The sequence below is a fragment of the Melitaea cinxia genome, chromosome 8 (genome assembly GCF_905220565.1).
Source record: "Melitaea cinxia chromosome 8, ilMelCinx1.1, whole genome shotgun sequence".
In the NCBI taxonomy this organism is placed as follows: domain Eukaryota; kingdom Metazoa; phylum Arthropoda; class Insecta; order Lepidoptera; family Nymphalidae; genus Melitaea; species Melitaea cinxia.
The window spans coordinates 12,437,874-12,464,202 of record NC_059401.1 but is presented as its reverse complement, the minus strand read 5'-3'; the positions used below and the strand labels follow the sequence as shown (position 1 = coordinate 12,464,202).

Below are 26,329 nucleotides of genomic sequence, written 5' to 3'. Positions count from 1 at the left end.
TGTGTGGAAGAGATCGCTCTTATAGCGACAAGATCGCCTTTTAACACTCTGCTTTATTATTATTGTGTTGATTGTTGTCGTGTATAATAAAAAGTATTATTATTATTATACTATATCGAAAGTAATGTTGAATTGTCGAAAAATAATTTGTGAGATTCTTCTTATAAACGTGATCTTCGTAAAACTCGAGCATCATGTAAAGATCCTGGTTCACGACAGTAAATATTAGTATACTTCATATTAGAATCAACTATCTACTGTGAAGATTTATAGAGATTTTTTCCCAATTACAATGATGTGCTGCATCCTCAGAAGGTTTTGCAACCCTTTATTTGTGTACAATCGATTGCTCCTAAGATATATATATATATATATATATATATATATATATATATATATATATATATACATATATATTTTTGTGTAAAAAGTAGTAGGTAGTTTATATGTTGGGTGACTTCAGTGCACATCCTAATGAACTGTTTTGTAGACATTTATGGAAATTTTGTGATAATCAGACGTGGACTTGTGTGGACCTTAATCTTATGAAAACTGATGACACGTATACTTTCATTAGTGAGGCCCATGATTGTGTAAGGTGGTTGGATCATTGCATTGTCACGAATGCAGCGTTGTCCACGATAGTTAATGTACAAGTCGAGTATGACGTGCAATGGTCTGATCATTTCCCACTTATAATAGATTGTGACTTGAACCTGGTGCCGTATAGGCACACAACGGTCTCTGCAATGGTATTCAGTGGAGTTGTATGGGGGGAACGTACTGACGAGTAAGTCCGTAGATATAGTAAATTGTGTCATGAGCAACTACGAAAAATTGATATCCCGGGCGAAATGAGTCATTGTTGCGATGGAACTTGTGCTAATGCTGAGCACAAGTTATTAATAAGAAATATGTACATAAGGCTGATTACTATATTATCCGATGCAGCAACAGCCACGTCTAAAGGGGTGAGGGTACGAAGGAGGGGTGGTTATGTTGCGGGTTGGAACAAATGTGTTGCATATTACCACAGGGAGGCCAGGTTGAGGTTTTTGGCCTAGGTGAAAGCGGGAAAACCGAATACGGGTCAGACATATGTTGATCTGAAGGAAATTAGGAAATTGTTTAGGTAGAAGCTGAAGTGGCGCCAAGATAGACAGGTACAGATTAAAATGGATACAGTTGCTTCCCTTCACTCTGCTAGCAATTTCAAACAGTTCTGGAAAGTGACGGGAAATATGAGCCAAAAACCTGGCCTTCCTGTGTGCGTTGATGGTATTAGTGACAAACATATGATTACTAATATGTTTAGTGAACATTTTAGGGTGTTATCGCAGAATAATACAGGTGTGTCTCGATCGTATGGTGCTGGGAGCATTGGCAATCAGATTAGGGTTAGGTTTACAGCGAGGAAGGTTAATCGCGTTATCAATGGTATAAGTGGAGGTGAATCCCCTGGATAAGATGATCTCAATATAGAGCATCTTAGGCACACTGGGGTCTGCCTGCCACACGTCCTATCTCAATTTCATAATCTTTGTCTTTGTCACGGCTACCTACCAGAGGAACTTACTAAAACTATAGTAGTTCCTATTATTAAGAACAGACTGGGGATGTCTAGGATAGAAATAACTACCGTCCCAACTCACTTGCGAACATTAATACTTACTCTGCCCGATAATTCTAGTTAATAAAATAACTCTAGTTAATAATATGAATTGCTTGGTGGGTTTGTAGACAGTATCATAGTATGAATGTCACAGTAACATAAGTAAATATGTATGTAGATTAGCTATCTGGATTCTGAACATTCAAAATATGTGAAAATTATTACGTAGCTAATTATTATTCTGTAACGTTTACTAAAGTTTAATTAAACCAATTTAATATCAAATATTGGTAGCTAAGTATTATTCACTTTTCATTGTTTAATGCAGCCGTATTTAAAAAGTGTAATCAGCGTATTTACAATAATTAAAAAAGAATTGACAATAAAATAATATTTACAAACTAAATTCCTATTACCTCTAAGGTTAAAGTCTCTTGCATGGCGGTGCCTATCGCGCATATACCGTTCAAAATAGTCACCATCACAACCGAAACACAGATCATACCTAAAAATCAGCTGTTCACTAACACGTTCTAACACTTCCGAATTCGTTTTAATTTGATTGAACGCACAAATTATTTTGTTAATAAGCATGTCACGGCTTGAAATTTCGCGACCAATGTACACCATTGTTTTGATGTGTTCCCATAAATAAAAGTTCATTGACCTTGGTGACCTTGAGGGCCATGCACGAGGTCACTCACGTCTAATCCATCGACCGGTAACATAGTTTCATGACTCGGTGTAGGTAAGTTTGGATACCTAGCTGCATATTGCCGACAGGCTTCCGACACATTGTCATCACACCTAGCCAGCATCCTCACCATTTCCGTGTACTCGACATAAGAATACTGGTACGCCATGGTTATAAAATTACTTTAGTACAGATACAATACATCGATCGATAGGAGTGAAATAAATACGAGTGGCACACAAAATCGTATGACGCGGGCGCATCAAATCATGCTGGTGTTTTACAAATAACCCTGTATTTAAGTGTGTGTCTGTGTGTGTGTGTGTGTGTGTGTGTGTGTGTGTGTGCGTGTGTATTTTCTTATAAATATTTTATGTTTTATCATTTCCCTATGTTCATATTTGTTTTTTTTCTCTGTTTCTTCATTAATTATTTTTGTATTCTGCTGTTTTGATTGTATGGACTTTGTCTGTAACGAAATTTTCTATTATTATTAGAAAAACCTTTACATGTATTGATTATTGTATGATTAGTCTGAAGCTACTTGATAACATCATCCAATTTCGTTACAATCTAAGTACACGGCGAATGACTCGGAATGTTAATGAAATTGAAATATCAAAATATATATCATTTTCGCAAATTTTCCAGTGTCGCTTTACCAGCCTTACCTATCTTCTATCCATAGTTCAGCAAATCTCATAAGTAAAATTTTAAGGGCATCCCCTTCAAACTTTGAGATTGCTGGTATGGAAGAAGCTAGAAACGCTTTCTTAATTGCATGCCCAGGTTAAAATTTTCCAGTTTCTCCAAATTCACAGAGGAGCTGGGACGACATAAACTGCAAATTGACTTATGACAATCTTTTAAGCTGTAGTACAGGCTCGGCGCGTGCTAGGCTTTTGGCCGTGGGTACGCACGAGGCCGGCTACTGGCTTTACGCGTATCCTTCAACAAATACAGGAACATTTCTTGAGCCTGACACGCTCCGAATCGCAACCTGTCTACGGCTTGGGGTTCCGGTCTGCGCTCCTCATAAATGTCCCTGTGGCAGTGATGTCGATAAGCTAGGACATCACGGTCTGTCATGCCTAAAAAGTGCAGGCCACTTCTCGAGACATGCCGCACTTAACGATATCATACGCCGGTCCCTTGCCACCGTCAACGTGCCAAGTCTACTTGAGCCGACTGGTATTGCAAGAGACGATGGCAAGAGACCGGACGGTATGAGTTTGATTCCATGGAAGATGGGCCGGGTGCTGGTATGGGATGCAACCTGTTCAGACACGCTAGCCCCTTCCCATCTACATGGAACAAACAACAGAGCTGGTGCGGCTTGTGAAGCGGCTGACAAAACAAAAGCAGACAAATACAGGGGTCTAGGCTCCGGATATGATTTTGTCCCATTCGGTGTCGAGACCCTTGGTCCGTGGGTTCCTAGTGCTATAACACTATTTAAGGAAATAGCAAAAAGGTTAGTCGACGTCACAGGAGACCGAAGAGCTGGCAGCTACTTCGGACAAAGAATTAGTCTAGCTATTCAAAGGGGGAACGCTGCCAGTATCTTCGGAACCTTGCCTAAAGGGACTCCTTTTAATAATATTTTTTAGTTATTATATTATGTATATATAATATACTTAAGGATTTTTTTTTAATTTAATGTAATTTATCTGTTAAATATAGCTAATATCAAATATATTTGATATCGTCCGCAATGGTCCGAAACTTATTTCTTGGGAATAAAAGTCGATATTTAAAGTTCATCTACAAAAAAAGGTTTCAGTAATATATTATATATAGTATAAATGGTTAAAACTCATAAATATGAATTCTTAAAATACGTACTTTTCAAATGATATATAATAGTCGCAATAATCGAAAATTTTCTTTAAATTCAGCATCCGTCCAAGCTTTTACTACATTCGAGATAATTTTCTATTCTTTGCTTTCGTCAACCATGTCGTTGGAATTTCTTGCTCAAAATATGGTGCAGCCCGACTGGGGTAGTACCTCGACTTCAGAAGATCATAGCTAAATAATTCTGCTTTCAAGCAGTATTGTGTTTCTGTTGGTGAGTATGTTGACCAGAGCTTCTTCTGTTGGTCTGCGTTGCCGACCCAATCCCCCCGATTGGGGATTGGGTCGGCAACGCGCTTGCGATGCTTCTGGTGTTGCAGACGTCTATAGACTACGGTAATCTCTTACCATCAGGTGAGCCGTACGCTTGTTTGCCGACCTAGTGATATATATAAGAAAAAAAAAACTGTCATCAAATGTTTTATCAATGGCTCAAATAACTTATCTGTTTCATTATCATATATATTTTCTATAAATATATCACTTGATAATGAATTAATTGACTAATTTAAACTCTGAGTACTCGATAAATCGTCATCATCACTATCATCTGGGAAAGATGATTCAATTAAAAGTACATATTCTTTTAGAACTTATTTAATAAATTACTGAAAACATTAAAAAATGTGAAGGAAATAATCAAAATCAAAATTACTTAAAATGACCTTAAATAGTTTTCGACCAATAATTATTACATATCACTTTAGTTAGTTTTACATATCACTTTAGTTAGTTTAGTTAGTGTTGGTTTGGTGCCCTTGACTAATCCTTCTATTGTTCGCCAACACTTAAAAGTTAGTGGTATTGATATGATCTGAACAAATTACACTATTTTTTGTGGGCGTCCAGGTTAATCTGTTATTACCATTTTTTTCTATGTATCCCTTAAATTTGGATTTTTAGAAAACCTGCCAAATTTTTATATAAAAGATTATGGTGGAAGTTCACATTAAGTAATTCTAGTAAAATGTATTAATACTCATAATACATGTATTATATTTAATTTATTGCAATTTTATTATATAACTATGTTTATTAAAAAAAGCTAGCAATATAATATTTGAAATAAATCAAAATCTCAAAAATGTCCGTCTCCTCTTTTGCCTTTGCCATTTTTATCGATAACCATCTACAAACAAACCGGTAACAACACTATCGCTCGGCGACAGTGACTTCTCGGAAATAGACTCCGATCAGTCGCTCGACTGATCCGCATATTGTATGCGGGCGAGCGGCCTGTGTTGGTAAACAAATCGAGTCAACACGAACGATAATATTTGTAATTTTTAAGTTTAAAAAAGGTTTAAAAGAAGTATACAAGTAATAATGTGATTAAAAAATACTTACGTATGAAAGGTAACGCCATGTTTTAGTAAATTTGACGTGGCAGATCTTTTTTTGCAGCAAAAAACAGAACAATTTGGCATTTTTTGAAGGACGTTGATTCAATCGCGCAACTAGATTTAGTCTAGTGATCAGTGCGGCGGCAACTAGTTTCATTGTTTGCATATGGCCATTTGGCCTTATACCTTGACAGAGGGGAACGCCTGTACATGGCTACTCCCCTCCGTGTTGCTCTTTGGGTATTGTGCACCACTGAGCCGCATTATGTTCTGTAATTGGAAAACTAGGTTTGAGCATTGAGCAATATTTATAATCTGTGTAATTTATTGACACATTGGGACCATAGACCAACTAGAAGTCTAGCATTATGTTTGGGACTTTCGGATTGTGGTTATAATTATTAAATTACTAAGTAGTAAATACTAATATACTTTTATATATATAGATTTGAGGCTTTTTTTGGTAAATAGAGTAAATTAAATTTAAGTGTTTTTTTTTTTAATTTTATTTCAAATATATATAAAAATAAACCAACAATGTTAGAACCATGGAATAATAAGTCACTGTTACCACCGCCTGTAAATACAACGCCAATTAAAAACTTTGGTAAGGTATTTTATTTATGATATTTATGATTCTATATTTAATGAAATGTTAATTTAACTAATCCTTCACTTTTTATTTATAGATGTTAAAAAACTCAGAAACCTTTGTAATGCAGTATTTCATGTTCTATCCAAACAATCTCCTTTACACAAAGAAAGTGCTATATTTTCGAGATTTTTATATAAATTTGATAAAAAATTTAGAAATGACATAGGATATAGACATTTTAAGAAAGTTAATTCAGCCTTACGTAAATATTTAAGCTTGACGTTGATCAAGGACATACAAAATTTTGTGAATGCTTTGCCTGATAACAGTGAACCAGTTGTACATGTTCCTACAAAGCAGATGTTAGAGTATGTTCTTTTAAGAATGATGGCATTTTCAAAACTTATGTTTAGAATTACAACAGGCTCTAAGCAGGCAGCTGTCTTCTATCTGGACAGAATTAAACGAGGTGAAAGCCATTGGATGTGTCTAATGCCATATGCATTGTTGAGCAGAGTGTGGTCGATGTCATTTGTACTGTTGCAACACTCATGCAACTGGTACAATCAACTCTTTCCAATACTAGACCAATTAGAGTACAAAGGTCTGAAATTCTTACCAGAGAATTATGTCTTGCCATCTAACTTAGAAAATTGGATTGACATGAAAAATTTAAATAATGTCGGAAGATTTGAATGGTCCCATAAATTAGATACAAATTTTGCATCATTAATAGATGAAGATGAGGACAAGCTGAGTGAAAATATTCTTAAATTTGTTGACAAAATTAATGATAATAAAAATACTGGAGATTCGGAACAGGAAACACACCTGTTGCTACCAAAAACCAATACATATGTTAACACTATCACTAAGCTACATAATGATGATCAAGGTGAAGCAATTTCAAGAGACAGTTTCAAAAAGTTTATGAAAAATCTACCACCAGTTTTAGTTAATCCATCTGTTGAAACAGTAAGGAAAGAACACAGTATTGAAAACATAAGTGACGGAGATTCTTTAAATCAATTTGTTTCCAATGAAGAAACTTACAGAAATAAATCAAATGAAAAATGTCTTACCAGTCATTTAAGTTTTATGCAGTGGCAAGCATTAAAGAACATTTTGGAAAAACTTGATTGTGCTCTCATGAATAAGAAAAAACTAAAAACAAAGATAAAAAAAATATGGAAAGAAAGGTGTTTGGAATACAAGTAAATAAAAACATTTTATTGAAAAAAAAAGTTTTATTTTACTATATATTATTAATTACAAAACTTAATAATACAAAAGCACCATAAAGTAGGTTATTTATAAACAAGATATAGTTGATATTTTCCCTAGCTGACTTTAAATTATACATCAGGTACTTCATTAGAAAGTTATATAAAACATTTATAACATTATTATTGAAAAACTGTAAAATATTACCATATTCTTATTGCCTTATTTGCCAATTTTAAATAGAAAATCATCTATCACTTTCCATGTTTATTTTTTACCTTAACATATTTTTTGAATAGTACTAATTCTATTTGTGGCATTTATTTTTTGTATATAGAATAAAATTTGTGAAACAAGACATTCACACCATCAATAATCAACTTCTTAAAAAGGCTTGCTCAAGAAGCTTCTGAATTTATTAAGTTTAAACTGATAAAATTGCTATTAATATGATAGCTATTAATATTATTAGGTCTAGGCTAGCAATGTTATTACTTAAATGAGTATTTATTCATTACATTGTAGTCTGAACAAACATTTCTTACAAAAACAAATAATCCCATAATTAAACAACAATGTACTCAACTCAAATTAAGCCAAATAAATAATATTGTTAGTAGAACATACTGCTAGCTTTTGTAAAGCCATACAATATTTTTGTAACATTGGAAAATGCAATGATGTGGCATTAAAATTTTTCTCTTTTATATAAAGCTTACTTTTAAAATATACTAAACATTTTTTTTTTTTATATAAACAACTAATTTTATTATTTTCGAGCACTGGTCAGTTTCTGGAGACGAGACTTAAGACCACCTTCTTTTTTAGGTTGCGTGCTAGCGCGCCTTTCACCTTGAAGCTTTTTAGTTTCTTTTAGCCTGAAATAAAATATATCAATTTATTTTTGATAGTTTGTTCTATTTCAAATATCAAAAGAATAATTTAAGTGGTTGTTGTTTAAGTGAATTCCGTAAAAGCTTACTTTTCTTTAATAGCTAATTGTTCCTCCTTTTTAAAGATATCTTTAAAATCGCTACAAAATGCAGTCCACAGGGAAAAGAACTCTTTCGGTTCACAGTCGTCCACTTTGCCACATTTTGGAGAATATTGATAAAACTTGACTGTCGCTATAAATTTATTTCGGCATTCGCACATATTTTCATTTTCACTCTTGAGCTTTTCTTCAGCTGCGTTAAGGAATGTTGTCATTTTTTCTTTAAAAACTTCAAGTCGCTTTCTATTTTCGGCACATCCATTATCGTCACCTTCTTTTTCAAATTTATACGCTTCTATAACTTTTTCCATTTTATTTCTGCATTCTGTAATAAAAAGTAAAATGTTAGTAGTCACAAATCAAAACCCGTTTATAAACAAGCAACATCCTTTTTTTTGCGTAAATAACGTATTCATTAAATAGTCTATGTAACAATATGAAAATTAAAAAGTTACATATTAAAGTTATTTTATTAATGGTAACCTAATAAGTACTTAGAGAAAAATCAACAATTCTTTCAAATAACAATTCACCAAGTCTTACAGGAGCATATTCTCTTTTTTTTGCTTCATATTCTTATATTGCTGGCTCGGCACTTTATATAACTGCTACACATTTAGTTCACCTGAGAAGCAATCGATCCCTCGGAGCTGAGTATCAAGATTAGAGACACTTGAGTATCAGCATCAGAGGACAATCAGAGCTACATAATACTGGTTTCGAGCAGTGGTAATGAAGGTGACCAGAGCTCCTAGGAGGGATTAGGGGTAGGCTCGGTAACACGCACGAGTTGCTTTTGGTGTAGCAGACGTCTATAAGCTACGGCAATCGATCACCATCAGGTGACGCCGTTCTGTCGACCTAGTTATATAAAGGAGTCACTCGCCATCGAGATTCTTCCGGAGCGCGGCGAGGCTGTCGGCAACGTCGCCGAAGTCGAGCGCGGCGGCGCGGCCCACGTCGCCGGGCTCGGGCACGGGCAGCGCGCACGCGGGCGCCAGCGCGCCGCCGCGCGCGCGCATGTACGTGCGCACGATGAAGTGCAGCAGCGTCACGTGGCACTGCTTCGACTGCGGAGGGGCTTCCGATTTATATGCGTAGCTGCACTCGTAATACACTCTACTTTCGACGGTTTCTGTTTTTTTGTAGGATATTCAGATAAACAAAACTGTATCCGCATTATTTAATATATTGACTTTTAATAAAATAATTTTTAAATGCGGATCTGTACATTTTGAAAACCGTTAAACGAGATAGGCTATATTATATAGGCTTATATAATATTAAATACTTATATAATACTTTACTGGAACCAGTACTGATAAAGTGTGAAAGGCAACTAATAGTCCTTACATTTTCAATAAAAAAAATTCCATAATAATAGTACCAAAGATTTTAAAAGCACTGACGGTTGAGTTGTCATTATAACATAAATTCAGCCTATCGCAGACCACTGTTGGACAAAGGCCTTCACATATTCTTTACTGCCGTAACCACATATTATAACATAAAAAGAAAACATGTATTTATTTTTTAGCTTCCATAGTAATGTGTATAATATATAGTTAGTTACCTTCACGTCTTTTAACTTCGATAGTATTTCTAAACCAAAGCCGTCCGCTTGGCCTCTTTGACCATTTCCACCGTTCATGTAGTTACCGACTGCCAATATTATCGCAAATAGTTGCTTTAGAGATTCGCTGGTCATGAGAAACTAAAATTTTTTTTTATAACATTTAATATCTCCTCAAAAACATATTACAGATTAAACTTAATTTGGAAACACTAATTACCTCACATGTATGTTTTAAATTATCTAATTTGTGCATGATCGTATTAACAGCATCGTCAAACTCCGCCTGGAATGTAAAACATGAGATCCTTTCGGCAAAATTCTGTATTCCGGACAATTCGTATAAAAATGCTTCAGGTTTATCCAATGGTATGTCTGGTTTATTTTTTATATGTTCTTTTATTAGAAACAATTCCTCCTCAGATGCTCTCTGTAGCAGAAAATTATAACCATTAATAAATATCAATATCATATAAAAAGTCAATAATAAACCATTGAGGTTTAATATAGCAATAATGTCACACTGAACATACCAATTCATAAATTTGTTGTAGAGCTTCTAAGCTGACTACCGAGGTGTCAAAGTTGTATATCGCGTTTTCAATTTCAGAAAACTCAACGTGTAAACTTTGCGCTAATATACCAACATTTTGTGACCTCTTGCTATCTAAGATTTTGATCGGTTGTATTTTCGTTTTCACTTCAACTTTCTTCTTCACGGGCACCTTGACTACTTGTCGTGAGAATAGGTCTGTGAATTCATCGATGTTATCCAATTTTGCTTCTTCGATTTCGAGCCACAACGGTTTAAATCCTGACGATTCTGCCTCGCCTTGACAGGTCGGTGGTAAAGGTGCTGCTAGGATCCTCGTCCAATATAAAGGTTTCATAGGTGCCGCTGGCTTGATCGGTGTTTTTCGTAGAGCTGTAAAGTTTGAAACTAAGTTTAAAACATATGTAGATAATTAAAATATAAAAATAATAGGATTATATATTTTCAACGTACTCGCTCTTTGCATATTCCATCCTCCGACGGGAGGAGTTGGAAATGGTAGAGGTCCTGTATTTGATGGTGGCGGCGGTATGCCCGGTGCGGGCGGCGCGGTAGGCGCTAGACCAGACAAGGGAGGGGGTGGTGGTCCCACGCCAGGAAATGGCGGAGGTGGTGGACCCATACCAGGCAATGGCGGAGGGGGTGGACCCATACCGGGCAATGGTGGAGGGGGTGGACCCATACCGGGCAATGGTGGAGGGGGTGGACCCATACCGGGCAATGGTGGAGGGGGCGGACCCGAACCGAGCAATGGTGGAGGGGGCGGACCCATACCAGGCAATGGTGGAGGGGGCGGACCCATACCAGGCAATGGTGGCGGTGGTGGACCCATACCAAGCAATGGTGGCGGTGGTGGACCCATCCCAGGCAGAGGCGGTGGCGGTGGACCCATGCCCGGTAGAGGGGGCGGTGGCGGTGGACATATTCCAGGTGGAGGCGGTGGTGACGGCGTAAATGTTTCATTTTTTGACGTCGACAACTGTTCGTTGTCAGGAAGAGGAGGAGGTGGAGGGCCAGAGTCAAGATTGGAAAGTTGAGGACTGACTTTAGGAGACGTACGTTGGGGGCCATTATCTAACGGAGACGAAGACGTCGCATTCTTTACAGGTAATTGTTGTGGAGATGTTAGTGGTGTCTCTGATATTGATGATAAAGTCGCATTTGTTTTATCGGAAGATGATAACGATTTCGTCTTTAGATGTTCCGCAATATCCATTGTGGATGTTTGTGAACATTCGATTTTTAGAGATGGAGTTTTTTCGAGGTTCGACGAGGCAGAAAAAACGAAAGATAGCGGAGTATTTATTAATGGTGGTGATTGAATTTCTCGTAAATGTTCTATGTTTGTATTAACGTATACAAGGGCTGGCTTATTTTTCTCTGACGTTGTCATTGTTAACGAAGATTGAGATTCCGTTTTATGTATGGTAGTTGTTACAGTGTCGCTTTTATCTAAAATTTGCGAAAGCGTTTCTTCAGTTGTGCCTGGCATAGGGGGTGGAGAAGGAGACATTCCAGGATCAGGAGGTGGTGGGGGAGGTACAGGTTGACACAAATTATTTTCTAATTGTAATAAATGATTTGATAAACACACATCTACTTCATTTCCTATCTTTGAAGTAGACTTTACTTCATTTTCGGGTAACAATGTATTCTTCGGCATTTGTCGCGATGTTTGATCAGCAGACACATTATCAACTTCTGCAGGCAACGTTTTAGTTGATGGCCAAGGAACTTTAGAATTATGTAAATTATTGACTTGATTGTCGTCTTCAATTAAATTGGAAGACATATTTTTATTATTACAAAGATATTCCATAACTAAACTATTGCTTCTAGCTTTACTTTTAGACTCATCCGAGGATTCCTTGTGATTATTTAAAATTTCTGCATCACCTTTTTCACTTTCGCCGTTAACTTTTTCTGTTGTTATTAATCCAACATCATCGTTCCAGTGTTTCTCATTTGATTCCCTAGACTTATTTAACTTACAAAAATTCTCTACTTTTTCAGATCTTAAATCATGTTTTGCTTCTTCATTAATTAATAAATCATTTTTGAAACCTATTCTACTTAAACCTATATTAGAGTCCGTATTTACGTTTGCCCTTAAAAGATTATCATCTTTAGAGGTATTTATCACAGGTTTAGTATTCAGCCTATTATTTTCACTTGCAGTGTTTGTCTGTACCTCTTTATTAACAAGTTTTCTGTCTCTACATGATAAATTTTCAGGTATTGACATAGAAGAATTTTGTATGTTTTTACTACTGTCTCGTAGCTGAGTATTAACCTTATAATTTTCTAATTCGTACTCTAGTTCTTGTAATTTTCTTTTGAGTTCAGAAATCACAAGTTTTGCTTCAACTATGTCATTAATATCTTCATTGGTTTGTTTATTGCATTGACTATCCAAAACAGATATATTAGGGAATTGGTTTAGTTTCCTTTGTGAATTTTCAGGAGGCCAGGAAGACATATCCAGTCTACCTGGAGTTACTGGCTGCGATACTGGCAACTCCATATGTGACCAATAATACATTAAGTTAGGCTGTAATATAAAAGAGGAACCAATTTAAACAAATCATATTTAATAAAAAATGGCAATTCGAAATATTTGAGGTGGATACTGAAATAATGATTTTTTTTAAGTTGGAGACTGACTGAAATATAAAATTAAATTCAAGACAAATTAATCTATATAATTATCATATTTTACAATTTTTTTTTAACTTTACCTTAAAAATGTTCTCTGTAGGTGCATCCTTATCTGATATTTGTCTTAGAACGCCTGCAGCTAGGAGGTGGGTACAATATTGGATACCAAGAGTTTTCAGATCTTGTGAACTTAAAAGGTTCTTGAAATGGCTATCTTCTGATACAGAAGAGAGAAACCAATTGAGAAGCATCTGACCTGCAAGTTGATACATTATTGCATTACATACAGGTTGTCTAAAAAGATGTGAGGCTGCTGTCTCGAATTTTGCGGGCAGCGGGGCGGGCGCAGCGGCGGCGGCGTTGCGGGACCGTGGTGGGCAACGCAAGCCTGTTCTCGAAACAAGCGAGTAGGTCGCGTGGAACTATAGCAACATAGTGTTATGTTCGTGGTTGTGCCGTCGAGATATTTATTTTTAATCGCAAACAAAATGCCTGAACAATGGCGACAATATCTTTTTGATTCAAATTTATTCCTAGCGCTCGATTTATTGTGGACAAAACAAGAATTAAATCCCTACTATAGAGCGACTTTTACATGTAAGATCCTACCACTTCTGCGCCGCCACCGCCGCCGCTTCGCTACCCGCAAGATTCAAGGCCGCTGCCTTAGTATTTGAAACTTAATTTTTATATCCGTTATATTAATTAATGAATTAAAAAAGATGAACTTTAAAACTCGCATTCAACCTGTAACATAATACAGCTGGGCATAGGCCACTTTCTCCATGTAAGAGAAGGAGTGGAGCTTAATCGGCCACACTGCTCCACTGTGAGTATGAGTAAAGATCGCAATCAGGTATTTATTATAACAAATGTGACCGACTTAACATGCGCTCCAAGGCATGGTGGGGAGACCCACAAGAACAGACATCCAAACCAGAAAGAAGAAGAAAAAAATAACCCTAAACTATCTAACTACTAAATTAGACTGTTTATTTGGTTACAAAAAAAAACCCTACCTATCTAATTTCAAAAGGCGGTTCTTAATCTAAAGCCTAGCCTGGAGAAAAAATGTTATGTTGTTTAAGCATTTTTGTACAAAAAAAAGTTGTTACATCAAACTTTATTTATAATAATACAACTGACGATGTATGGAAAACACAACAAATTTTAAAAATACAGCTTTAGAAAAGGCCATAATTTATCGCGAGAAAGTAATGAGAAATTTTAAAATTCTAAGCGATGTGATTTTTCAAATTGGAAATATACAAGGTATATAATTATACGTCAGTATAAACTAAATTCGATAAACTCGTAGCCAAGAAATTAAATATAAAAAACTTACGTTTTTAGTGATAAAAGTATACAATAGGTCTATTCATATAATGTTTAAGACGTTATTTTAACACTAAAAAGGAATTAATCTATAATATAACAACAAATGTTTCTTAATTTTGTTAAAATCATTATTAAAGTTATCTTTTTCAACAAATTTTTATTCTATCAAATCAAATATCAGTTTGACGTTTAGATTTTTGTTTTGATATACTTTTGACAATGATGGTGAGTGACACTGGTGACAATCATGTTGAGTTGCCAGACGGAAAGATAAAAGTTGAAATGGAAACTAAGCTATAATTTTTTTTAATAATCATTATGATATTTAAGTATAACACTGTAACGACTTCCTTAAACTTACTTTCATTTAATATCTGGAAATGTTTACCACTGCTTGTTATAATTATTATCCACAGGTTTCTTCTACTTTGTTTATTAAAAGATAAAATATTTATTACTTTGGTCCTTAAATTTAAGTCCAATTCCATGTACATATATTCACCACACATATTTAGCTTTAACTGTAACCACCAAACAGTTTTCTTATAGATAAAATTTAACTTTTTCACTACACACAGCACTAGAGTATTAGATTTTTTCCATTTTTTTTGGCTTTGACTATTTATTACAACATTGGCTGAGTCAGAGCTAAAGTGAGATATAGCGTCAGTATGTAACCCTAATAAAGTCACAATGTCTTGAACGCGTTTTTTTGCGGGACGATTTTTACTTAATAATTGAACATAATTGAAATTTACGACTGATGTTGTAAAATTCACACGACTAGACGACGACAACTGCATTTTTATTACTCGAATAGATTATAAATTATGCAAACGCGTTGTCACGTATAGCTACGTTCGTCTCTTTATCTTTACTGATGCAAAATTACTTCGTTAAGATAAGAGTACTTAACTATTAAGTCTACTTATTTAGACATTAGGTAATAAAAGATAAGCCCCTTATCAATGTATTCATTCACGTATTTTATTTTACACCTACAAATTATTCACGTGGTGGTGGGTGTCGTAAGAGGCGACTAAGGGATAACAAGGTTCCACAACCACCTTGGAACTTAAGAAGCCGACCGATGGCGGGATAACCATCCAACTGCTGGCTTTGAAATACACAGGCCGAAGACGGGCAGCAGCGTCTTCGGTGCGAAAAAAGCCAGTACTGCGGTCACCAACCCGCCTGCCCAGCGTGGTGACTATGGGCAAAACACATGAGTTCACGTTATTTTTGGCGTAAACTTGTGGAGGCCTATGTCCAGCAGTGGACTGTATAGGCTGTAATGATGATGATGATGATGATTATTCACGAGCTTTTTGTGTTTTAATCGTTGTTCAGTTGTTGGTCACATTATAATTTGATTTACATTTACTTTGTTGTGATAATAAATATGAATAAAAATGGATGTAAGGAAACAACTTACAAAACTAGTAACGGTATTTGATATATATAAAATCAAACAACGCAACGCACGCAACAGACGCAAACCAAATTCTCATGCCGAGTTATGAGAGGCTATGAGATATATGAGAATTTGGTTTCCATTTTTCCATATTTTTATTTGTTTTATGAGACTTTTTCCATTCCATTTGAAGACATGTCAATAAATTATTCATTTTTACTTAATACGATCTTAGATGTGCCCCGGGATTTCACCTATGTCAATTTAAAAAAAAAAGAGGTACTAAAATATTATATAGCCTATAGCCTTCCTCGATAAATGGGCTATCTAACACTGAAAGAATTTCTCAAATCGGACGAAGAGTTCCTGAAATTAGCGCGTTCAAGCAAACAACCAAACTCTTCAGCTTTATTTTATGAGGAAAGATTACAAAACGAAATCGTCGAATTTTTAGGAGTCAATTTGTGCAAACGACATCATGTTCGTTATTTTAGACAAACGTAATGAAATTAGCTGTATGCTTTAGGAGAAAACCAAGAAAATCCTCTCTGAATCAGCGTGTTGGGTTAAGTAACAAACATCTCATCACTTCAGCCTATCGTATCGTCATATGGCTATATTCTTTTCTACCGTAACCACACAGCAGACCATCTTTATCTTAAGTAATAAAAAAAATTTGCTAAATCATTAACTTTTTTTAATATTTAGGTAGGTCAAATTCCGTCAAAATTAACAACATTTTAATTATTTTTATTTCAAGTGGTGTTTTTGTAACAATATTGTTTAAAATGTTAAAAGTTAAACATAAGCCATCGCAAAGATGAAGGCTGGTGTCATAAAATGATATTGTTGATGTTTTTAAACATGGAATAATAATAAAAAAAGAGCGCCAAAGCGAAGAGGGCCTAACGTTTAAAAAATAACAATCATTGAGATAATTAAGTAGGTAATTTTTCTAAATATGAAAATAAAAAATAATACGATAGTGTACTTCTCCGTACAGACGTAGACACTGACGAAGGGACTAGTTCATAAATTAAAAGTCGCTCAACATGCAATGGAACGGGCTATGCTTGGGCTCTCTCTCAAACATGGGATTAGAAGTTACACATGTACCCTAATTTACAAATAAGGTACACATAAACCTTCCTGACGAATCACATTGTTTCTTCTTTTAAGCCTAACCGTTCAGAAAAGACAGGCAGACGCGGCCCTGGACTTTGTTTAATAATATCAATAGATAGACAGATATCGATTATGTCCACATAGAAGACAGATATACCTTTAAATCGTAGGTACGTATTCCTTCTGCTCATTAATTTGTAACGTACAGTTTCGTTTACTTTAAAATAATATATGAAATTTTGAAATTAAATAAATACATAAAAAATAATACAACTGTGCGTCGTCCTATATAAGTAGGTCAGTGTAAAAAATAGAGCTGAATAAGATATCGTGTTAAAAGTGTAGTACTTACTTATAATGGTAGTTGCATGTTGACCACGATCAAGTTTAAGGCTCAATTTAAAAGAGTTTATGATATAGAGAATTATTGAATATATGAATATTGTTTAATTTTTTTTTTATTTTTTATTATTATATTACATCAATACGTATTTCCAAAAATGTTATGAACGGACTCTACCTAGTATCTCTGAAGTTATAATATTTATCTTCTTAACATAATATAGAACAAAATCATCCGCCGCATCTGTCTCTATCGGCTCGTGATAAACTCAAAAAGTAAAAAGTAATTCAGTAGGAACGTGTTTTCATTTTTGGATGACGAGTGGCAGTAGAGTATCTATTTGAATATACCTACATACGAATAATCATACGATTATTTAAGATCTTTTGATCGTATTATAAAACTAGCTGTGCCCCGCGGTTCCGCTCGCGTTATTTGAGGAATCCTCGGTAAATGGGCTATCGAACTTTTTTTTTTTTTTTTTTATGTCACTAGGTCGGCAAACAAGCGTACGGCTCACCTGATGGTAAGCGATTACCGTAGCTTATAGACGCCTGCAACACCAGAAGCATCGCAAACGCGTTACCGACCCAATCCCCAATCCCCCCAGGAGCTCTGGTCACCTTACTCACCAACAGGAACACAACACTGCTTGAAAACAGTATTATTTTGCTGTGATCTTCTGTAAGGTCGAGGTACTACCCCAGTCGGGCTGCTCCATATTTTGAGCAGGAAATTCCTGCTGTGCCCTACCTCAGTTAACTTCAGTTTTTTTTTTATTTGAACCAATATGTCCCTGAAACTAGCGCGATTAAACAAACAACCCTTTCAGCTTCATTATATTAGTATAGAGTTAAATCCGGCAGATATGTTTCTAGTTTATTTAGAAACGATTGTTTCAATGTGAGCAAAACTTAATTTTTATTGCTTCGTAATATAATTATGTTTTAAGTGAATTCCAATAAATTAAATAAGATCGTAATCGAACTGGCACATAAGCGAATAAAGCCGGAATATATCAAAATTATCAACAGGGGTCTTATTGTTAACCATATTTTAGTGGAGAAAGCAGCGAGAAACTGTTTGTTTATTATTCGAGATCTGTTATTTTGTATAAATATAACACAAACATTGTTTTTTATTTTACAAATATAGGTATTTATATAACTCATAATTGCCGCTAGTTAATTGTAAAGAGACCTCTTAGCCATTCTAAGATGTTAATTAGAATTGTTTGTTGATTTAAAATCTAATAATACTGACCTTCAAATTTTTCATAAATTTGGAAATCTAGTTTTTCGGGTACAAATTTCGGTCGTATAACTTTTGTCTCCGTGTGTTTATCGAGGGTGAGTGAGGCAACCTTTCGTAATACATTGGAGTCAGTCATCGGTACGTCGCTTAAACCCGACTGGCTCTGGTCTTCTGAAATTCAAGCAAATTTACACCACATATTTGTAAAAATGTATTGATAATTCACATTTTACAGCAAAGCTTCTATTAAAAACTACTCAGATCTAATCCGAAATTTTATTAAAAAGTTAAACTATTAGATTTTTTTTCTGTGTAAAATTAAATAGTAATATTTTTTTTTTTGCTGCATTTTAAGTGTTCTCTATTTTTGTAATTTACGTAGCTTGAAGCATATAAGTACCACCTCGGTGGTAGGTACCTTGCTATCATATGTTTTCAGTATGGTTTGTAAAAACAGGGATTAGTAGAGATCAAATGAATACTTTAACATATTCTATTCTATAATATATTGAAATAATGTAATCAAATGTGTTTAATGTAATTACCGTTGTCTAATATACTCAGTGAGGAATCAGCTGCTACAGGAGGAAGTTCTACTTTTCTATGCCTAGATATCGTAAATGATGTTTGCCCCGGACTGGCTTTCAACCGATTTTCAAGAAAATCGTGATTACATTCATTATCCTTTTCTAGGGGTTGCTCTGACTTTGATAATATAGCACCCATAGTCTTAGTTATATCGTCTTTGTCACTAATGTCATCGAAGACGTCACTTTTTATTTCTTTTTCCATAATATCAATCGCTGGTAGCGGTGGAGCGGTGTCATCGTGTAACATTTCTGTTACGGACGGACGGGTGTCGGTCGACGCGGGAGTGACACGCGCGGGCGCATCGAGGCCGGACGGCGTGAGAGTGCAGGGCAGCTCCTCGTGCGCGCTGTCACTCTCGGCGGAGTAGTAACACTGGTTGAGCTCCACGGCCAGCGGGGTCAGGGGGTCCGTGAACACTGAGTCGGACGAGGACGGCTCCGCGGGCGACACGACGGCGGCGGGCAACTGGTCGCGGGTCGCTGACCGCTCGCACCTGGTCACCGTTACCTCTGACTGCACACTCGATCTCTCCACTCCCCGCTCGCCCCTACTCGATGTTTTAAACACGCACTCGACCATATCGTTATCGGAGGCCTCGATGGTTTCGTTGTTATCAGATTCAGATGTTTTATCGAAGTCTTTATCGGTGTCTCGTTTATCGATACTCTTTTTGCGGCCATGTTTCTTGTTTTCCTTGTGGGAACTTTTCCTATTCAAGTTTCTTATAAAATGTTTCCCCTTCCCTGGCGACTTTCCGGTTTTCGATTGTTTTTCACCTGCCTGTGTATTACCCATTATGTATGAAATATAAAACTTTAATACTACAAAATGAATATTTCAAAAGTAATAATTGTGCGTAAAATATTCAAGTATTATCATTTTAAATTAGCTAGTCGGAATTTCACAGCCCCACATTTTATCGTATGTTTGAATAACATTTGCAGCTGCGCAATCAGTCGCTGGTTGTAATCAATATTTTAGGGATGTTTTACATTGAGGATAAGAATTCTCCGAGTAGTAAAAATATAAAGAAATGAATATAATAATCATATACATAATATTATCTTTAGTGTATTTTATTTTATCAAATACAAAGTAACATTGGTACACAAGTTTATATTCTTAAGGCATCAACAGTTAGTATTGTGCTCTGTGATCAACAATATGACGGTATATGTTTTACGCTATGTTGTGATTCAAACATCTGCAAATAGATGGCGTTACACATAAAAATTCGCATGTCATTTTACGTTGATAGTCTCAGATATCTTCCACTTGCAAGAATTTGCTTTTCTACAAGCAACTGTTTCAGGTCTGATTAGTCAGAATGTTCAGAAAAGAAGTATTTTAATATACTAATAAACATAATTAATTAATAGATAGTAAAATGTAGCCAATATTAACTACATTATACCTACGTTTGTCTCATGCTATTTGTCTGTACATCATTTTATTCACAAATGCATAATATATTGAAGGCGTGAGCGTGACTGTTAACGATTTTAATTTTTTAATATACCTTTTCACTTATTACCATCTGAGCTTACAATGATTTTGCAAATCTTTATAAGTTAATCATATACTCACATATAAGTTAAATATAATAATCATATCAGTCAGTCAGTCAGAACCATGTCATAACTGACTCTCTTGACTGTCTGACTGAACTGATAAACACTCTTCAATGGCAACATCGCCTTAGGAAAGTTTGCCGGTTAATTGCCGAAATGTATACTTATTCGTCAGTTCAAATTAATAGGGAAGGGAAAAACGAGGGAGGGTGTTGTTTCTTTTGCTAAACTGCGTTTTAATATTTTAATATTTTATTGACCCTGCAAACGTTATTTTGGAATATGTTATTAAACCCTTAATCCCCCCCCCCCCCTCTCCCTATAACTTAGGGGTATGGAAAATAAATGATGGCCGATTCTCAGATTAAAATTTCATAAACATCGGTCCAGCCGTTTCGGAGGATTATAATTAATATTGTGACACGACAATTTTATATATAAGATTTAAATGACATATAAGTCGGTTTCTAAAAATGAATTAAAGACAACGCTTACGTATTGTTTGAAATGTTTATTAATTCGTTATACATCAATATTTACAAATTTATTAATTATTATTTATATATTTTTAAGTAATGAAATTCATAAACTTAAGTCTAAAATTATGGCGCATATTTCGTTTCAAATGTTTGGCGTCTTAAGTACAGTAAAGTTTAAAAATATGACTTTACAAAATATTGTCGATATCAGTACATTTTTAACTTCGAACACTTAATCGTAGTCTTATTTAATAAGATAGCCATAATTATGTCTCAGTGCTTGAAATTTCTGTTATATATATTGCAAACTCTCTTACAATGACATTTAATAATATAATAAAAGATTTTTCTGTGAAGAAATAGAACTTCGACTACACGACTGCCAAGTGTTATGCTTTCCAAATTTATGTGTATATTTAGTGAGATTCATATATCCATCACAAATTCAACGCCATGTCTGTTTAGTCGTGTAACGCTAAAATCCTTACACTATATAAGCGAAGAAAAATCGAGTCAGTCATCATCTAGGCAGTTGTGTCATTTAATTATATATTTGTATTAGCTTAAACTTGTCCAGACAAGTAGTATTAGGTATGTTAAGATAGCATAAAGAGAAAGTATACGAGTTGATAGCGTATAATAACAATATATAAAAGGTTTGCTACATGCGGGCGGGCGGTGAGATCGTTTGTAATATATATTACTAAATTTATAAAACATATTGTTTAAAACTGTGTTGTGCCCATTTGAAGACGGAGTAGACTACAAATTTATACCTAAATATATTTCATTATAATGTAAACAAATAATGAGCCCTATCAAATATCCTAAATTCATTGATTGGTTGTTGGCTTAAACTTTTATATAATATACAATAAAAATACAAATATCTACGACTAAAAAAAAAAAAAATTAACTAGATGAAAAATCTACGTAAAGCTACTAAGAGAACTGCGAAGCACCTTTCTAATCGATTGTGTTATGAATACATAACATTGAAAACGAAACATTTTTTCGTACATAAAAGAGATAGACTTGAAAACTATCAAAGTTTTTCCAAAAATACAAGACTTAGTTTTAACACTATAATATAAGGGAAATATGTACGAATCAATTTCTACAAAAATGGCACTACAGTAAATGTAATTTTATACATTAAAAACGAGAATTGTAAAAATTTCGAGTTTTTCACTAACAAAGATGTTACTAAACTTGTACTGCCTTAACTGTCGCTGTTTCAGTTCCCGCTTATAACAAGACCATGTATACGGCATATTATGGTTTGGGTGGAAGTTTAACGGTAAAAGAAGGATACTTATTAAGGTGAAGCAGTTTTTAAACGACGAAATGAATAATAAGCTAAGTTCGTGGTTTTGTAGTTTTTGAAATAACAATTAATATTTCATTACAGACCAAATAACGATTATAGTAATTAAAATTGATCATCGAATATGATTATGTAATGATGACGTCGACACATAACTCACACTTATTACATTTATCCCATTTTAAAATAAAAAATACATTCATTACACATTACTTAGTCTTAGACTAATGCGTAGACGGATTCTCGCGAACACTTTAGTCTTCCGTCATTACTAAATACATATATAGCAATAGACAGTCTCATAATAAATCTTACTGGCTCTACATATTTTTACAGTCTAAAACACACGAACATAAGAGTATTATCAAAAACCATTGTAATTTCACGATATGACTTGAATAGTTAATTAATTTGATTGACTTTTAACTGTCACCGTAAATAGCTACTTAATTGCTATGACCTAACAACAAATAGTGTTTGTTAAATCGGTACTTGTTATATGACAAAAGGGAATTTTTAATGGGCAGACTTTAATATTTATATTCTTATTTGTCCTACTTTTGTTAAAATAACTACTTGTGAGTCACCATTCGAGTTTGTGATGATGCATCTGAATATATTGGGGACAATCCATAGAATAACTTTAATTTTAAATATATTTGTTAACATTTTTATATTTGGGTACAGGTTTTAGAAAAGTATGTTATAAAGGAATTGTAATTAATAATATCTTAAGTGTATTTACAAGTATTCATAAAAGTGACACAATCCATATACAGGTTTCTAAAGTTTTAAATATTTTATGGATTGTCCCTAAAAACTTTTGTTGATAAACCATGCATACAATATAACATGGTATTATATACACGTAAAAGACTTAAACGTTATGTATATACAGAGCTATGTCACGTTTGTTACCATACTGATAGAAATTAATAAAAATAAAATAATAATACACAGTCATGAGTATAACTATCGTTCTAAGGGATAATAACAATGTAACCGTTTTCTATGTGTTTAATATTTATATAGAATTTTCTTCAGAATTGTTATATATATTTTTTTAAATGAGTATGGTCTCAAACGTCTTATTGATTATAATAAAGTCCATTTTATTTTTGAGTTGCATTGCAACCTATGTTGCTTATAATACATTTCAAGTGTTGTTTTCTTTTTTGTTTATTTGAAACAAATAGCTACACTACAGTTAATCTGATATGCTATTTACCGATAATTATGTCTCTGAAAGATTTTTTCTCCAATATTTAATTACTATATAAACAGATCAAAAATTCTTCACATTCAAATTTCATACAATACGATTTTATTTTCAATTGTTGTAAAAAATATAAAAATATATTCTATTTCGCATCGGTGGTTCTTGTCGTACATTGTCGTCTAAGCGTAAAGCGTACTATATTTTAAAAGCGAAGTTTTTACGTACAGATTGTAAGTAATTTAAAAAACATTTTTTTTTACATTCTATTGAAACAATTAATTCATTACAATTAAATTACTTGCAAAATGGAAGCGTCAAAAGAACTTCACTAAAAAAATTACATGTTTTCAGATGATAGATACATGCGTGATGTGTCTTAAACGCCTTACGACGTTGATTCAAGTGATTAACATGTCGGTCGATCCCATGTAGAGAAATGATATCTGTGCCTTCTGCGATAAGTGATAGAAGTCGAGTTATATGATATTTGTGATTTTAAACATGTGCATTATCAGAAAAAAATAAGGATTTTTTGGTCCAATTCACGTTGTTCTATCAGCTATACTTACGAAAATATTGTTTATTAAGTGATAGAACTGTGTTAAAAAATTCGTGAATATAGATATTAATCAAGTTCTTACTACCGTACTTTATCAGTAATCGATCACTCTACTATTTTTAGTTAGCACATTATTCTTAAATAATATATTTTCAAGAGTGGTGATGAGAAAGTCATTAATAACTATAGACCTATTGCGATCCTTCCGGCTTTGTCAAAAGTACTTGAAAAATTGGCGTGCAATAGACTTACAGCTTATCTTGAACATTTTAATTTAATTTCTCCTGGACAGTACGGTTTCAGAAGGGGAAAGTCCACTTCGGATGCTGTATTAGATTTGACGAACAATATTGTGGAACATCTAAATAATGGAGATAAGGTACTCACGATATTTTTAGACCTTGCAAAGGCTTTTGATACTGTTCCTATCGATCTCCTTTTGGGAAAGCTTGAGAGGATGGGTGTCAGAGGAAATCAATTGAAATTTTTCTGTAGTTACCTTTCGGGGCGATCTCAACAGACTAAAATTGAAAATTATTATAGTGAAGAATTACCAATCACATACGGCGTACCCCAGGGTAGCATATTAGGTCCTACACTATTTCTGGTTTTTATAAATGATCTTTGTAACCTCTACCTACCTCGATGTAGAATTGTTTCCTTCGCTGATGACACTGCTCTTACCTTCTTTGGTAATAATTGGTCTCAACTTCAATCTACTGCTCAAGCTGGCATAAATCTAGTTTCTGAATGGTTATTCTCTCACTATCTGACCCTAAATATCTCTAAAACTTATTTTCTAACTTTCTCAATTCGATCCGCAACTCAGCCTACTACTCCATTGATTATTAAAGTCCACTCTTGCGCAAACAGTTCAAATCTAAGTTGTGACTGCCCAACCATTAATTCCACTAGCAAAATTAAATATCTAGGTGTTTTTTTGGACCAACACTTAAACTTTAAGGAACACGTTGAGTTATTGTGTGGTAGGATTCGTAAAATTTTATTTATCTTTAAACATTTACGATATATAGCCGGTTCTGCTGTTATTCGTCAGGTATATTATGCCTTATGTCAGTCAATCATTTCCTATTGCATTACTTCTTGGGGTGGTGCTGCAAAGACATCTATCAAGGCTCTTGAAGTTGCCCAACGTGCCATTCTGAAGGTGGCTACATGTCGACCTATCACATTTCCCACGGAGACATTATATAGGGATTGCAACGTCCTCAGTGTCAGAAAATTGTTTATTTTGAATGTTATTCTATACCAGCATAAGAGGATTTCCTATGTTCCCATTTCAAGTAGGCGTAAAAATAGAATATGTAATGTAATAAAACCTAAACATAATTTCATCAAAAGATTCTGTTGCTACCTAGGACCTTTTCTTTATAACAAGATCAATTCCGCGATTTCTATTCATGGGTTGACGAGAGTTAAGTGCAAGCAGGCTGTGATTACTTATTTACAAGATAAAAATTACGATGAGACAGAAGAATTATTAAAAATACAATCATAGTTACATATTGTTTTTACGTATTATAAAATATATTTATTTACAAATTATACGAGCTACATATACTTATATTATTTTATTTTAGTACCTACATTATTTAAATTGACAAAGCTGTAGACTTTTGTCTACTTAAACTGATACATGTACTAGCTTAGGCACTTTCGCACACTCACTCATACACACATTTACATACATACACTTACACTCACACATACACTTACACTCACACATACACTAACTAACTCAAATATACTTGATTTCTTATTCAGCATCTTATGCTTTATTACTTTTTAAGATTGTATCTGTTGTAAATATGTCTACCCCTTCATAAAGAACTTGTGCCAAAATTATATTGTAGCATAGGGGAGGTTGGCTGATCATCCTTAACACAGATTATATCTATAATCCATATAGGATGATCAGTCTGAACTCAAAAAAATTTTGTGTATTTAACCTTATGCATAAGTGAACTTTTGTAATTGTTACCATT

General features: G+C 34.3%; 2 protein-coding genes across 2 annotated transcripts; one reads left to right on the top strand and one right to left on the bottom strand.

Moving 5' to 3' along the window:
• Nucleotides 1-446: 446 nt before the first annotated feature.
• LOC123656029 lies at nucleotides 447-7,339 on the top strand. Its single transcript, XM_045591750.1, has 2 exons — nucleotides 447-790; nucleotides 6,212-7,339. Exons 1-2 carry the CDS (start codon nucleotides 447-449, stop codon nucleotides 7,317-7,319), a joined length of 1,452 nt encoding a protein of 483 aa, XP_045447706.1. The 3' UTR covers nucleotides 7,320-7,339.
• LOC123655741 (formin-2) lies at nucleotides 7,334-19,963 on the bottom strand. The gene is made up of 11 exons (XM_045591495.1): nucleotides 19,123-19,963; nucleotides 18,587-18,748; nucleotides 13,184-13,359; nucleotides 11,884-12,996; nucleotides 10,899-11,544; nucleotides 10,426-10,817; nucleotides 10,113-10,322; nucleotides 9,893-10,033; nucleotides 9,206-9,389; nucleotides 8,308-8,644; nucleotides 7,334-8,203 (listed from the first exon to the last, which is right to left on the bottom strand). Exons 1-11 carry the CDS (start codon nucleotides 19,961-19,963, stop codon nucleotides 8,095-8,097), a joined length of 4,311 nt encoding a protein of 1,436 aa, XP_045447451.1. The 3' UTR covers nucleotides 7,334-8,094.
• Nucleotides 19,964-26,329: the final 6,366 nt, after the last annotated feature.